The sequence below is a fragment of the Mizuhopecten yessoensis genome, unplaced genomic scaffold (genome assembly GCF_002113885.1).
Source record: "Mizuhopecten yessoensis strain PY_sf001 unplaced genomic scaffold, ASM211388v2 scaffold9363, whole genome shotgun sequence".
In the NCBI taxonomy this organism is placed as follows: domain Eukaryota; kingdom Metazoa; phylum Mollusca; class Bivalvia; order Pectinida; family Pectinidae; genus Mizuhopecten; species Mizuhopecten yessoensis.
This window is the reverse complement of record NW_018408010.1, coordinates 81,888-96,619: the sequence shown is the minus strand read 5'-3', so window position 1 is coordinate 96,619 and position 14,732 is coordinate 81,888. Positions and strand designations below refer to the sequence as shown.

The following is a 14,732-nucleotide window of genomic DNA, read 5'->3' as shown; positions in this document are numbered from 1 at the left end:
TGGCTGATACACCTATTAACGGTTCTGTACTGTACGACAATGTACATGCTGATACACCTATTAACAGTTCTGTACTGTACGACAATATACTGACTGATACACCTATTAACAGTTATGTACTGTACGACAATGTACTGGCTGATACACCTATTAACAATTCTGTACTGTACGACAATGTACTGACTGATACACCTATTAACGGTTCTGCTTTATCTGAAAGTGTTATTGTAAGGTGTCTGAGTGAAGTACCAGGTTTGTTAAACAAACCACAGTTGACAATAAAAACTGTCCTATTATGCAGAGCGAAGCACTCGAAACACACACAATAGTATAACACTATCAGCATCGATCAAATATGGAGTGTATGAAAGTCTAATGACAGAAACTCCGTCTTCATTTAAAATGGTCAATCTTTAAACTTGTGCATCATAACCGGGTACATCACCAGTATTCGTGCATAAGTGAAATCACATATAATATAATACTACCTGTAGAATAGAATTAATATAATACTACCTGTAGAATAGAATTGATATAATACGATCTGTAGAATAGAATTGATATATTACTATCTGTAGAAAAAAAATGATATATTACTACACGTAGAATTGAATTGATATATTACTACACGTAGAATAGAATTGATATAATACTATCTGTAGAATAGAATTGATATATTACTATCTGTAGAATAGAATTGATATATTACTACACGTAGAATAGAATTGATATATCACTACACGTAGAATAGAATTGATATATTACTACACGTAGAATAGAATTGATATATTACTATCTGTAGAATAGAATTGATATATTACTACACGTAGAATAGAATTGAAATATTACTACACGTAGAATATAATTGATATATTACTACACGTAGAATAGAATTGATATATTACTATCTATAGAATAGAATTAATATAATACTACATGTAGAATATAATTGATATATTACTACACGTAGAATAGAATTGATATATCACTTTCTGTAGAATATAATTGATAAATCACTATCTGTAGAATATAATTGATATATTAATTACTATCTGTTGAATATGATATATTACTATCTGTAGAATAGAATTGATATATTACTACACGGAGAATAGAATCGATATATTACTATCTGTAGAATAGAATTGATATATTACTATCTGTAGAATATAATTAATATATTATTACACGTAGAATTGAATTGATATATTATTACACGTAGAATAGAATTGATATATTACTACACGTAGAATAGAATTGATATATTACTACACGTAGAATAGAATTGATAAATTACAATCTGTAGAATAGAACTGATATATTACTATCTGTAGAATAGAATTGATGTATTAATTACTATCTGTAGAATAGAATCGATATATTACTATCTGTAGAATATAATTGATATATTACTACACGTAGATTAGAATTGATATATTACTTCCTGTAGAATAGAATTGATATATTACTATCTGTAGAATAGAAAAGATATATTACTATCTGTAGAATTGAATTGATATATTACTACACGTAGAATAGAATTGATATATTACTACACGCAGAATAGAATTGATAAATTACTATCTGTAGAATAGAACTGATATATTACTATCTGTAGAATAGAATTAATATATTACTACACGTAGAATTGAATTGATATATTACTATCTGTAGTATAGAATTGATGTATTAATTACTATCTGATGAATAGAATAGATATATTACTATCTGTAGAATATAATTGATATATTACTACACGTAGAATTTAATTGATATATTACTACACGTAGAATAGAACTGACATAATACTATCTGTAGAATATAATTAATATGTTACGTCCTGTAGAATAGAATTGATATATTACTATCTGTAGAATAGAATTGATATATTACTTCACGTAGGAATCAATTGATATATTACTACACGTAGAATAGAATTGATATATTACTTCCTGTAGAATAGAATTGATATATTACTATCTGTAGAATAGAATAGATATATTACTATCTGTAGAATTTAATTGATATATTACTATCTGTAGAATAGAACTGATATATTACTACCTGTAGAATAGAATTGATATACATGTATTACTACCTTTAGAATATAATTGATATAATACTATCTGAAGAATAGAATTGATATATTACTTCCTGTAGAATAGAATTGATATATTACTATCTGTAGAATAGAATTGGTATATTACTTCCTGTAGAATAGAATTGATATATTAATATCTGTAAAATAGAACCGATATATTACTACCTGTAGAATAGAATTAATATAATACAAGCTGTAGAATAGAATTAGAGAATGGAGAAAAAGTAGTGCTTTATACCTGTAGAATAGAATTAGTAAATGGAAAAAAAATGGAGAAACAGTAGTGTTTTATTCCTGTAGAATAGAATTAGAAAATGGAGAAAAGGTAGTTCTGTATACATGTAGAATAGAATTAGTAAATGGAAAAAATGGAGAAACAGTAGTGTTTTATTCCTGTAGAATAGAATTAGAAAATGGAGAAAAAGTAGTGCTGTATTCCTGTAGAACAGAATTAGAAAATGGAGAAAAAGTAGTGCTGTATTCCCGTAGAATATAATAACAAAATGGAGAAAAAGTAGTGTTTTATTTTCAATAGAGAGACATTTTCTGTCAACCATAACAATGCTGCATAAGACACCGATACTAGTTTTTTCGTTGTTGTGGTAATTGCTTGGTCGTCAACAATTTACTTGTAACTGGTGAGAACTATCCAACATAGACAAACTATGCCGGACGTCTACGCTCTGTTGTTGTGAACTTGGGTCAATACATTAGCTAATTAGGATACAGGTTTGAGAAACTAAATTCTGACCTTTCATTTCACACATTCAGAATAATGAAATCGTTTGTTTCGAATTTCGAAACTACTTTAGTCTTACGTAACTTACGTAACAGTGGGACGTGTTTGGACCAAACACAAATAGTATGCTTGTAGTCAACGGCTGTAGGGAATGGGTTCTTTTGGTTGGTCAAACACGAAAGGGATTTATTTTAAGAATGGAATTACCTATTTTCAATTTATATCTCGACATGAAGCATACCTAATATACGCATGCTCGAGCTTTGTTGTGTCGAACATTAAGAATTTTGTCTATTTCGCCACCCTAAAATTGATGTCTTCAAAATGCTTGTGTCCATGGCGACCACAGTGACCAGGAAGTCATCATCATGTGATATTTCCCGGAGCGGGCAATAGTTCGTTCTGTCCGGGCAATAGTCGTATAACTGTTTACGTGTTGACCGGCTAGTGTAAAATAAATTAGTTTGGAAATAAAAAAAAAACACCTTAATATATAGAAAGATCTGAAAGAAAGAAAAACATACCAACATATTATAATGTTGATTCACGTTTTCATATTGATAACCGTAGTTAACTCCGACAGGATATATGGGATACAGACACACAGTGGATATTGTGTGTTTGTACGAGTGATATTGGCATGCCGCGATTATGCATCTGACCCAATATCTCGCCGTTTGCCCAGTTTTGAAAATAAAATTCTGAAAAAAATAGTGGATTTTTACATATAATCGACTGTGAGTTATCCATCTTACTCTAGATTTGACTTCCCCACAACTGCCACATGCGGTGTGGGGAACCCCAAATATCAGTTTCGCCTTCTTTTTTTCAATAGTTTTTTTTCAACCTTTGGTTCTAGGAGGTGACTTTTCCCAATAGTATTTTTTCAATTGTGTTGACATTGTGGTCTTCAGCGAAACCAGTCCAACCTGACACATGGTGAGAAACGATGGTCAGATTAGGCAGGGTGGCAGAATACACCAGTCTCATTCGGAAGTTTCCATTAGAAATATTATTTCAGCATCATGTTTTATTAGATAGGATGTTGCGATACTCTGGAACATAAAACAGGTTTCACTGTAATCCGTCTGGCATAATATTCATTCCTGTGACTAATTTATGTAAAGCTGGCATTCTTATTTCCTGAAAGCAGTCCAATACTTAAATTGATCATTTGTGAAATCTGTTTATCCCATAGAAAGTTCACTTACATTTATTATAAGATCTTATAATTTGTTCATGGTTTTAGCTTGTTCAATGAATAGAACAGACATCTGTAAAGGAAGAGTTGGTGGTATCCAACGTTGCAATAATGTGTCGTCATTATAATGATGACGTCAACAATTGGCTCATAACATTCATAGCCAATATGAATGTAATCTGAATGTGGTAGGGATATATAATGGCAATGCCATATAATTGTAAAAATAGTCTAATTGAACCGTCATGGTTAACATTTTTTTGTCAAAAAACAAATAACAACACTCCCGTCTTCAGTCTCTTTTTTATATAACAAAATAATTGCAGTTTTGTGGGGATATAAGCCAACACGAATACTCACAAAACATAATGATAACACGAAGTAACAAAACGTTCAAGATGCTTATAGAATATATAACGCATGTATGTATCAAGTCTGCAAAATTTTAAGTACTAGTATTCAATTTCATTTTAATGTGCACATTCATATATGAGGTTATATTTTCAATACTTTAATCATCACTCAGACTCAGTCATTCAAAACAAGGTCAACTTCTTCCAAGGTCATTCATAGCTTACGACCTTAATGACGTCATTGGGACATTTATGTACCAGAGAAATTATTCTACAACCACAGAAAAAAACAATGCAGAGCCAAGTTAACAATAAAAGTGCTTTTGGAGGACAGCTTAGCTCGCCTATTCGAAGAAAATTAGAAAAAACAGTTATATCTAACGAAATAAAAAGAAATAGATACAATCACCGTTCCCTGTTTAGAAAGCACTACATCAATGCTGGACCCGCTGAAAACTTTAAAGCTAAATATCGATATCCCAGTACAAATAGTGAATGTTATATTGACGAATGTCAACACTTACCGTAACGCAAAAACGTTTACCTTTGGCAAAATATTTAAGATAAAAACAAGACATTTTTTTCACTGCGTTACATCAATGTTGGACCCCTAGGGAACCATTTTATGCTAAATAATAGCTAGTTCAGCTACTGCATATTACATCAATCATTCTATAAAAAAAACTTTAAACCTAGTAACGCCTACGCTGGCGCTGGATTGACTACACAATCTTGGAAAAGTCGAGCTAGAATGACGTCATCACAGTACCATTAGGCATCAGTTGACTTGAATAACACAACGTCAGGTTAATAATAAAATAAAGTATCGTAAACAATAACATGACGTCACGTGGAGGTAACAACAGATGTAAACGGTATAAGAGACATGAACTAGTACAACCTATCAGATGAAGACAGATTTCTTCTTATAATCAGAACATGGCAGATATTTGTTATTGAAATAAAACTCTGTCGATTTGAGTGTTCAGTCTCTTACCACCTGCACGTGCTACGTTTACGCGATGTATCCGTTTCCAGCTGAAACGTGTGGTCTCCGTGTATGATCAATAACGTTATCCTATCTGATATGTCCATCCAGTGTTACAGGAGAAACCACATTGGTGGGTGTCTGGTCGTCCTTAGAGGAGGCGGGAAAGCAATACCAAAGACAGATGTGTTCGTCCGCACCCACAGAGGCTGAAAAGGGAAAGTATAAAAAACAATCGTTTTAACTCAAAAACGTTGTAAACAACTGATTCTCGAAATTAGTTTATTTGGCACCTTTCTTTCCTTATCGGTAATCTTTCGTAAAACCTTCACAGTAACAAAGTACAGTCTGTATTTATATGAAGTCAGATATTGATTACAGGCGAGTCAATACCCAATACAGTCACGTTCTAACATATATTCAATGATGGCCAGTAGTGCACCTTGGGGTTATGTTTGAACGGAATTGTTAAAGCAAGTTATCATAAATATAAAAAAAAAATATGCACTCCAATCCTTATGTTCGTGATCAAAAACGTTTAAATCTACTTAAGCAAATAGTAGACAAGCATTTTTTAGAGATAGAATATCGTGTTTTCTGTTATTCCGCCATGAGAAAATTTCACTCCGAGCTAATGCATGATGATCCATTAAAACGTCAGCCTATGGTTAGCCTCCGGTTACTCTAACAGTAAGACGGAAACACCCGAACAGTGTCTGGTAAGGATCGTTCATGTCATAACAATATTTTTTGTTGGTAGGTTATCGAAAGAATGAACAACGCAATGTAAATGTTATACAGACCTATACACACGTTCGTTGTTTGACGCAAACTCTATGGAAGTGCTACACAAAAATATGCAAGTGCAACGGAAACGCCGTGCATGTGTAACGCATGTGCAACGCAAATACTACGCTAAAACGGTAAATGTGAAGGGGTCTGTATCAATAACGTGGTTTCGGATTCACGTCATATGTATAAATGACGTATTATTGGAGGTTACGTCACCTACCTATGTGTGTTTTGTCTGGACTCATGGCCAGATGTAAAGGACGGCCGACGTGCTGCTGGAGTTTAGCAACCGGCTCAAAACAGAAGTCCTTTTCTTCCCACAAGATCAGGTCATTAGTCTCATTTCCCTCGACTTTTGTCAGTCCGTGACTGGACACAAGTTCATGGTACTCCTCCGACCACAGCATACCACAGATCTATCAAGACAGCGGTAAGAGTAATATATAATAAGTACATATAAAAAAAGGACTTGTTCAAATGATTTCATGATTTATTTTACCAATACCTACGGACGAAGTCAGTACGTTTCTTTCTCACTCTTCAATACAGAAGGTTGTAATGCGTATTTGTTGCAGAGGTTCTGAGTTCAAGACTCAACAAGAAAATTAACAAAACAAAAAAAAAAGGTTTTCTTTTTTGTTTGTTTTTGTTGTTGCCGATTTCTTGCTAAAAAACTTGTTACTGTACAAAATCTATCCCGACATTTACTTTTGTAGATGAGATACCTGTGACTGGGTTGAGATTTCTCCCACCATATTCCCGGTGTGGATGTTCCATAAGCGGATGTTGCCGTCATCACACCCACCACCGGAAGCGAGCACGTTCTTCCGCCATGGACACCATGCCAACGCCTGAAAGGTCAAGGACAATCAGACATCTGTTTCTGTTTAACAGTGAGGATACCGTCAGTGATCTATTTGTATAGTTAATAATAAAACACATTGTGTATATACAATACACATGTACTGATAAATCAATTGTTATTCATTGTTTTGGTAGGCAATGCAAAGAAGCTACGTTGACTTATAATTCACGCTTACCTTTGCTAATAGCGTGTGAGCTTGAATCCTTCTGTATACCTTCGACGATCGAACATCCCAAATACACACAAGTCCGTCCCCACCCCCACTGGCCAAGTAGGGAGTACCTGGTCCCTGGGACAGTCCACACACCATCACGTCATGGCCCCCGAGTCGGGCTACTGCCGTCCTTACCCTCGGGTCGTGTTTGTATACCGTCCCATGGCGGTCTCCACTACAACAGGGATGACAATTTTCTCGACTATTTGATACTTTTAAACGTTAATCGACATGTACATGCACTCTGTCGATTTTTTATGTGGTTTCCGATTTGTCCAGGTATCTCTCCGAATACTGCCATACATGTACGACTTTGCACAGAAACGGTTCTACAGCAAACAAACAGAAAATGTTTTAGGTATAAAAAGGATATTAAAAGAAGTTTGTTGAATATCTTATTCCCATAAATGTGAACAAATGCGTAATCGGTAAAAAAAATATGTCAAAAACCCCTTTATACGTCTTTATTCTATATGTATTCTTTTTTCAAATCAAGAATTTCTTTGATATCAAGTGTTTTCGTTTGTAATAAGTGGCATGGAGATTGCTTTCGGAATTGAACCAATAATTAGTGCACTGCTAAATAAGTGAACAAAATGTTGGTTGTGTACGATAATTTCAATTAATAATTTGCACTGGTCACCTGTATATCCCCTGTTCAGTCCAGCGGACGATGTTGACAGGTGTCCGTTCCTTCAGGTGAGTCTGGTGGTTGATAACTGAACATTCGGGGTCACAAACCTGTACGAGAATGATTGTACTTTAATTGTTTGTGTGATATATAAATACCATGTATCTTTTTGTGACTTCAAACGATATCTATATTCTTAAGGGTGTATGCTACCTTACATTTCATACCTGTGATTTGTATCGAACCGACCTCCTACAACAAAAAAAGAAAGGTCAGTTTAATAGCGAGCTTTCGTACTTCACTAAAAAACGCGAATGATACACGTATCAAAATGTTATTACTAACCGTAATATCGCCGAGATTGTCGGCTATGACGAGTTGTGTCCCCTCGGGGTCCCAGGCGAGGCAAGAGATGTAATCGTGGTCCGGACGAGAAGTGGTCAGCTGGATTTTTTGACAGACCTTAGATTGGGCGTCCCAAACATACGTCGTCAGGTTAAGTGCAACAGCAATTTTGTTTGTCTTGCCCCAATCCAAGTTGTTCGTAACTATTAAAGTAAATTGATAGTAATTTAACAGTACAGGGAGGCACGGTAGTCTAGTGGTAGGACGCCGGGCTCGTGACCGAAGGGTTGCGGGTTCGAGTCACGGCACGGCACTGTGTTGTATCTTCGAGCAAGATACTTTACTCCGCTTGTTCCAGTCTACTAAGCTGTAAATAAGTACGTGATTGGTCAGCGCTAGAATTGTTGAATGCTAGCTGTAAGCGCCGAAATGGCAGCACCGGCTGTGTGCTACGAGGGGTGTTGAGAAAGGTATTGGCTGGTTTTAAAAATCCTATAACCATGGATAGTTACTTGTGAACCGCTTTGAGACGACCTACAAACTAGGTTGTGATAAAGTGGTATATAAGAACCTCGAATTATTATTATTTCATGTACCATCAAGTTTCAATATATATATTCTTCCAATTTTCCACATGAAATCACATTTGCCAGTTTTACAGAACTTTATATATACAGTTGTTTGATATTTGAGTATTTTACAAACAAGGTAATAAAATACTGTGGAGTTCGAACTCGGCTCCTATACATGTACAGGTACACTGCCAATCGTAAAAACCTTATCAGTGCTGCTATCGAAAGATGATAAATGAGAATTTAAATGAGAGATTTATACACTGACAAGGGAAGTAACTTAAACAAGATAAAAAAAATCCGTCATTAAACACTTAAGATTATAACTGACGCAGTGGTACCCTTAATCTAAGTTGAGAGAATCCATGGGCTTAAAACTATTTTGTAAGTACCAGTGATCTAAGTACAGATACAGTAGCTCGGTAACACTGTTCCTAAGTCATGATGTACATTAGTTAACCCAAATATATTACATTACAATTGAATTAAGATTGTATTCTTATTTAAGGACATTCCAATATGGCTGCCACACCAAACTGTATATCAAATTCAATAATGCATTCCGCTAGCATTAAACAAACCCTGTCACAAAATAATAATCCTCCAATATTTCTCAAACATAATTGAGGTACATGCACACTAAATTTCAGGGGAAAAAACCCATTCAATAACTGATGAAAACTCACTTTTTATATGTTCATTTTCCCAGCTAAATAAAAGTCACAATTTAGGAAAAAAACTTTTAAACCTGTAAATATCATAAGGTTGGATGTCCATGGAGATGCATTTTTCGAGAAAAATGTGAGAAAATGCTTCAAATCTCGAGGATGATGACATGTATTTTGATTGGATATTTTACAATAATTCAAGCTAACAAGACTTTAGATACAAGTCAAGCCAAATTACCCGAAAACCTGTTGTGAATGGTGTATAGGTAAAATCTCACTTCAAGTTCAAGTTCTTTATTACCTTGGGTCGTTTGACCCATCGGTTTCAAAAGTAAGATATATTTACAATATCTACAGACAATACAATACAATACATGCAATACATACAATACAATACCAGCAATGTACAAACAGTATGGAGAGTGTAACAAATTAATTTAATTGGTTTCTTCTTACATTTGCCGCTTTTATATATTTGGCCAAATTGACAAGTTCTTTTGTGTTATTTACATTAAATAGATTTATCATTTTAAACATGCTTGTTTTTTTTACATAGTACTTTTTCAAAAATTTAACACGCAAATCCGAATAACATGGACATTTCAACATAAAATGAAACTCATCTTCAACGTCATTTAAATTACATACAGTACACACTCTAAGACTACGCTCAATATTTTGATATCTACCTTTTTCTATATTTAGATTATGAGCAGATAACCTAATTTTTGTAATCTCTTTCAAATATTCTCTAGATGATGCTTTTCTTAAGTAACACTGTAAATCAAACTGGTTATAGAGATATGTATAGATATATCCCTTTGAAGATGTTCTTACGTTTTCTTTGCATTCTTGTCTATATATATCAATAAGTCTTTCTCTAATAACATTATAACACATATCATCATTTATTTCTGTTTCCCATATGTAACTTGCTTTGCATGCTTTTTTCCAACCTCAGTCAGCCTTGTTCGCTTTGTGCTCAGTTGTGATTAATTCAGGGGAAATATATGCCATTATTCTGGAGATTTGACACATTTTCTTACAATTTTCTCGACAAATACATCTCCTTGACATCCAACCTTATGGTATTTACAAGTTTAAATGGATTTTTTCCCGAATCGTGACTTTTATTTATCTTGGAAAATGAACACATAAAAAGTGAGTTTTTTCTTCAGTTATTGAATGTTTTTTTTCTGAAATTTAGTACAAGATATAAGAAACTTTATTTAACGTCGCATATATCAAACAGAGAAACATTAGCGCAGTAACGCTATTTTTGCGACAAACATGATAAAACCAAACAGAAAACAACGAATCAAGCTATACACTATCACAGAAAGCTAGCACTTAATCAGCGAGAAAAAACTTACAAGTTGGCAAAAACATAGCAGCATATATAATTAGATATCTCAATTATGTTTGAGAAATATTGGAGGATTATTATTTTGTGACAGGGATTGTTTAATGCTAAAATAATGCATTATATATATATGTACATTGTACCTCGGAAATGTAATGTAAACATACAACATTCTAAAATTGCATAACAAATAAAATCTACATTTCAATGTAACACCACACCAACCTACAGCCCCCAGCCCCAAACGTCTTCTCTTCTCTTTCTTATAATATATCCCGCCCCCTCCCATTTCCGTCGAACCAGATATCATATTTACATATCATCACTTTTTACTACGCCCGTAAACCTTCAACCCTAACCCCATTTCTTTTGCAAATGTGTAACAAAATCCTCACAGAAATTGTTCCGTAACTTGGGGAGATCCATGACGCAGATCGGAGATTTGGGTACGTGTCTTCTCTTCCGTCTAGGGGGCGTGGCAAACAAGTCATCCATTTGGGCGTTAAAAAAGGGGCGGTTCGGAGACATCGGACCTAGAAAACAAAATACACCAGGAATTGTTCACATGGAAACTTTAAATAATGCTTTAAATATTGGTGGGCGGTTCGTCTAGTCGAGGAAAATAAAGTTGAATGTGTAGCCAGCTGATCATCATCATCAATTTCCTTACTAGATGCCAATAATGTTGAAATTAACTACCCCCATTGTAGCTTGGCAATGCAGGAGATGATAGAATGACAAATGCCGTAGTCGGATTTCGTTTCTATCTCAGAATGTCTGCGACATGTACCTGGTTCCTGTGTTTTTATATAGACATAATGTGCTTATTATAGATACAACGTGTCTGGTCCATTGTTAAAATAGATATAATGTACCTGGCCCTTGTGTTTTATTTTATATAGACAAAATACATTTGGTACCTCTGCTTTTGATGTGCTCGGCCCCGGTGTGTTAGACATAATGTGCCTGGTTCCTGTGTTTTTACATAGATATAATGTATCTGGTCCATGTGATAAATGCAAATAAAATCCCTGGTCCCTGTGCTTTTTATACCTGTATATTTCTATTTTACACACTCACTTGAGTATCCGGAATCGGGTCGCTGTGCGGTCGCCAATATCCGACGGTCACTTTTCTTGAAAACAGCATCCAGCAGCTTCCTGTAGTATCGTGACCGAGGGTCTTGGTGTTGGGCCGGCTGTTTGAACGTATCAGTCCCATCCCTGTGTGCCAAAATTTTGGCATAGGATGCGTCTGCATTTAAACATGGACGGTACGGAATGAAACGGTCAAAAACGTTATAGCTTGTCCGTACTCGGCGTATTCTCCGTCTCACAGACGGTGTGCTATCTTCCATGAATTCCAGTCAAAGTTTACAACACTTGTATTGATAAACTCATAGTATTCCACGGATTCAATAGAAATATGTAAACCTGCCGTGGTCTGGATTACCACGGAGAGGTAACATCATCTACCGTGACGAGTTGAGTGACCACAACTCGCACGTGCAAATTCAGGTTGATTGCGCACAATAGGTAATACATTATATCGATTATCTTGCATTACAGCCCGTTTTACCTGTCTCTTACAGATAAATTTATACGTAAATTTTGATACTACGTACACGTTTTACTCATTTGATTTATTTAATCGACTCATTATTATTAGCGGCCGGATAGTCCGATTGCAAACTAACTAAAATAGGTCAACCCCCGCATTTTTAACCGGCAAAAAAGTGGCATTGGAATTCGAACTCGTCTATCTGATACCGTTTCTGTTAAGAGCTCCGAGGATCCCTGGTTCGAATGTTTTCTTTGATTGCTGAATACCTCTCCAATTACAATGTACAGGTATGCGTGCTTTTAGATGGAAATACCTTTTTAGCCTGTCATCACAGACCTCTCTCTAGGTTTGGATATCTTAAAATTCATTTGCTAAATTAATAATGACGTGTGCAAAATATACATGTCACTTCAAAAGTAAATAAGTAAATAAACTGTAACCTGATATTTCCTTACTTTGATAGGAACAATATGTATAATTTGTGAAGCGATTGTATGTATGTGCGTGCCCTCAAGTGTTTTGCGACTACATGTATCTTTTCTTCTGAGGCTCGTATACGTCACATTCGAGACTTGATTATTGACCTTCAGTCTGTACAGGATAACACTATTCTCATTAATACATGCGATTTAAACGGAAACAATGGGGGGGGGGGGGGGGGGGGNAAGAATAACCAAATGATCATTTTCCCGGGTTTGCCAACGAACATCACTAATTCCGAGGAAATTATTCACAAAAGGAGTTAAATCAAACGTGACCTGCTGCCACCCTATTTACGTCGCTAGGGTTTTATACTTGAGATGCTTCAGCTCTCTCTTCAGAAATTTTACGACCATCTTTTTCACCGAATAATTAAAGAATCTTCGACAATGTATCATGTTGTTGAAAGACAGACTTTACCGACTTTGCCTAGCTCTGTAAATCCTGACGGGAGCCACAGCGGTGTGTTTTGTAGTGATCCCCTATTCCCGTGTTTTGTAGTGATCCCATATTCCCGTGTTTTGTAGTGACCCCCTATTCCCGTGTTTTGTAGTGATCCCCTATTCCCGTGTTTTGTAGTGACCCCCTATTCCCGTGTTTTGTAGTGATCCCCTATTCCCGTTGAAAACCATACACGAGTTTTGCAAATTGTGTATTAAATTTATCAATAATCAAGTATATTTTTCATATTTGAAACTCCAAATCAAGAGCCGCCTATGGACCAATCAGTTAGATGCTCATCGCCAACGAAGGAATTACCGAGTTTCCTCCGACTTAAAACAAAGGGTAAAATGGGTCTGCATCGCTCACCTGGTATTAATCTCACAATTGTAACCTTAAAAGAGATCTAAAATATCAGTATTCCTGACTTAAGGTCATTTAAAAGAACCTGTTTAAAAGTTTTAATACATTTGACCCCTGTGACTTTGAAATAGAACAAGGTCATTACGGTGAACAAACTTTATAGCCATTCATCCTCGAATATAACTTGCCAAATATCACCACCCTAGATCTTTTGTTTATCAAGATAAGGTCATTTAAAGATTAATACATATTGACCAATTGTGACCTTGAAAATGGGTCAAGGTCACTTAAATGAAAAACCTCGATAGTCCTTTATACAAGCATGCTACTGGCCAAATATCAACATTCTGGGCCTCGTGGTTATTAAGAAGTTGTTTCAAGATTTCAGACATTTTTCACCCATTTGACCTTGACTAACAGTATAGGTAGTTCATTTGAATAAACTTGGTAGCCCTTAATCGTAGTATACAACTGGCCAAATATCAACATTTTGAGCCTCATGGTTTTTTAGAAGTCGTTTTAAGATATTAAACATATTTGACCCCTGTGACCTTGAATACAAGAGGCCCAGAGAGCCTGTATCGCTCACCTGGATACCTAAGCAATCATGGCAAACTATTCTCCAAATGAGATCAAGGGAATATGCCAGACCCCAAGACCAATCCTTGTAGCATAGCTATATTGGATTTTTCATGCCCAGCAGTTTTATGTATGGTTATGGGGTGGGGATCTCAACTGTTTCCAAGCTACGACTCAGAAAACTAGGTCCCTAGAGTTGTGGCCAGACCCCAGGATCGATTCTAATATCGTGACTGCATTTGTCTCTTTTTGCCAAGCATTTGTATACATAGTTTTGGGGTGGGGATCTCAACCGTTTCAAAGTTATGACCCAGGGGCCAAGTCTGCAAGGGTGGGGCAGACCCTGGGATCAATTCTAATATCATGACTGCATTCGTCTCTTTATGCCCAACAATTGTATATATAGTTTTGGGGTGGGGATATTAACCATTTCAAAGTTATGACCCAGGGGTTAAGTCTCCAAGGGTGGGGCAG

At 35.4% G+C, this 14,732-nt stretch overlaps 1 protein-coding gene across 1 annotated transcript; it reads right to left on the bottom strand.

The window, feature by feature from the left end:
* Positions 1–4,333: 4,333 nt before the first annotated feature.
* LOC110457876 (cell division cycle 20.2, cofactor of APC complex-like) lies at positions 4,334–12,335 on the bottom strand. The gene is made up of 8 exons (XM_021509326.1): positions 11,913–12,335; positions 11,228–11,365; positions 8,230–8,432; positions 7,897–7,994; positions 7,215–7,428; positions 6,900–7,025; positions 6,395–6,590; positions 4,334–5,591 (listed from the first exon to the last, which is right to left on the bottom strand). Exons 1-8 carry the CDS (start codon positions 12,187–12,189, stop codon positions 5,473–5,475), a joined length of 1,371 nt encoding a protein of 456 aa, XP_021365001.1. The 5' UTR covers positions 12,190–12,335; the 3' UTR covers positions 4,334–5,472.
* Positions 12,336–14,732: the final 2,397 nt, after the last annotated feature.

What these genes read in the sequence shown, in the direction of transcription:
- LOC110457876 (XM_021509326.1), bottom strand. Translation starts at nt 12,189, where the DNA reads ATGGAAGATAGCACACCGTCTGTGAGACGGAGAATACGCCGAGTACGG. An exon ending in CTCACACGCTATTAGCAAAG is followed by an intron (nt 7,026 to 7,214) that starts GTAAGCGTGAAT and finishes TTGACCTTTCAG; the next exon opens with GCGTTGGCATGGTGTCCATG. An exon ending in TCCAGACAAAACACACATAG is followed by an intron (nt 5,592 to 6,394) that starts GTAGGTGACGTA and finishes TTCCCTTTTCAG; the next exon opens with CCTCTGTGGGTGCGGACGAA.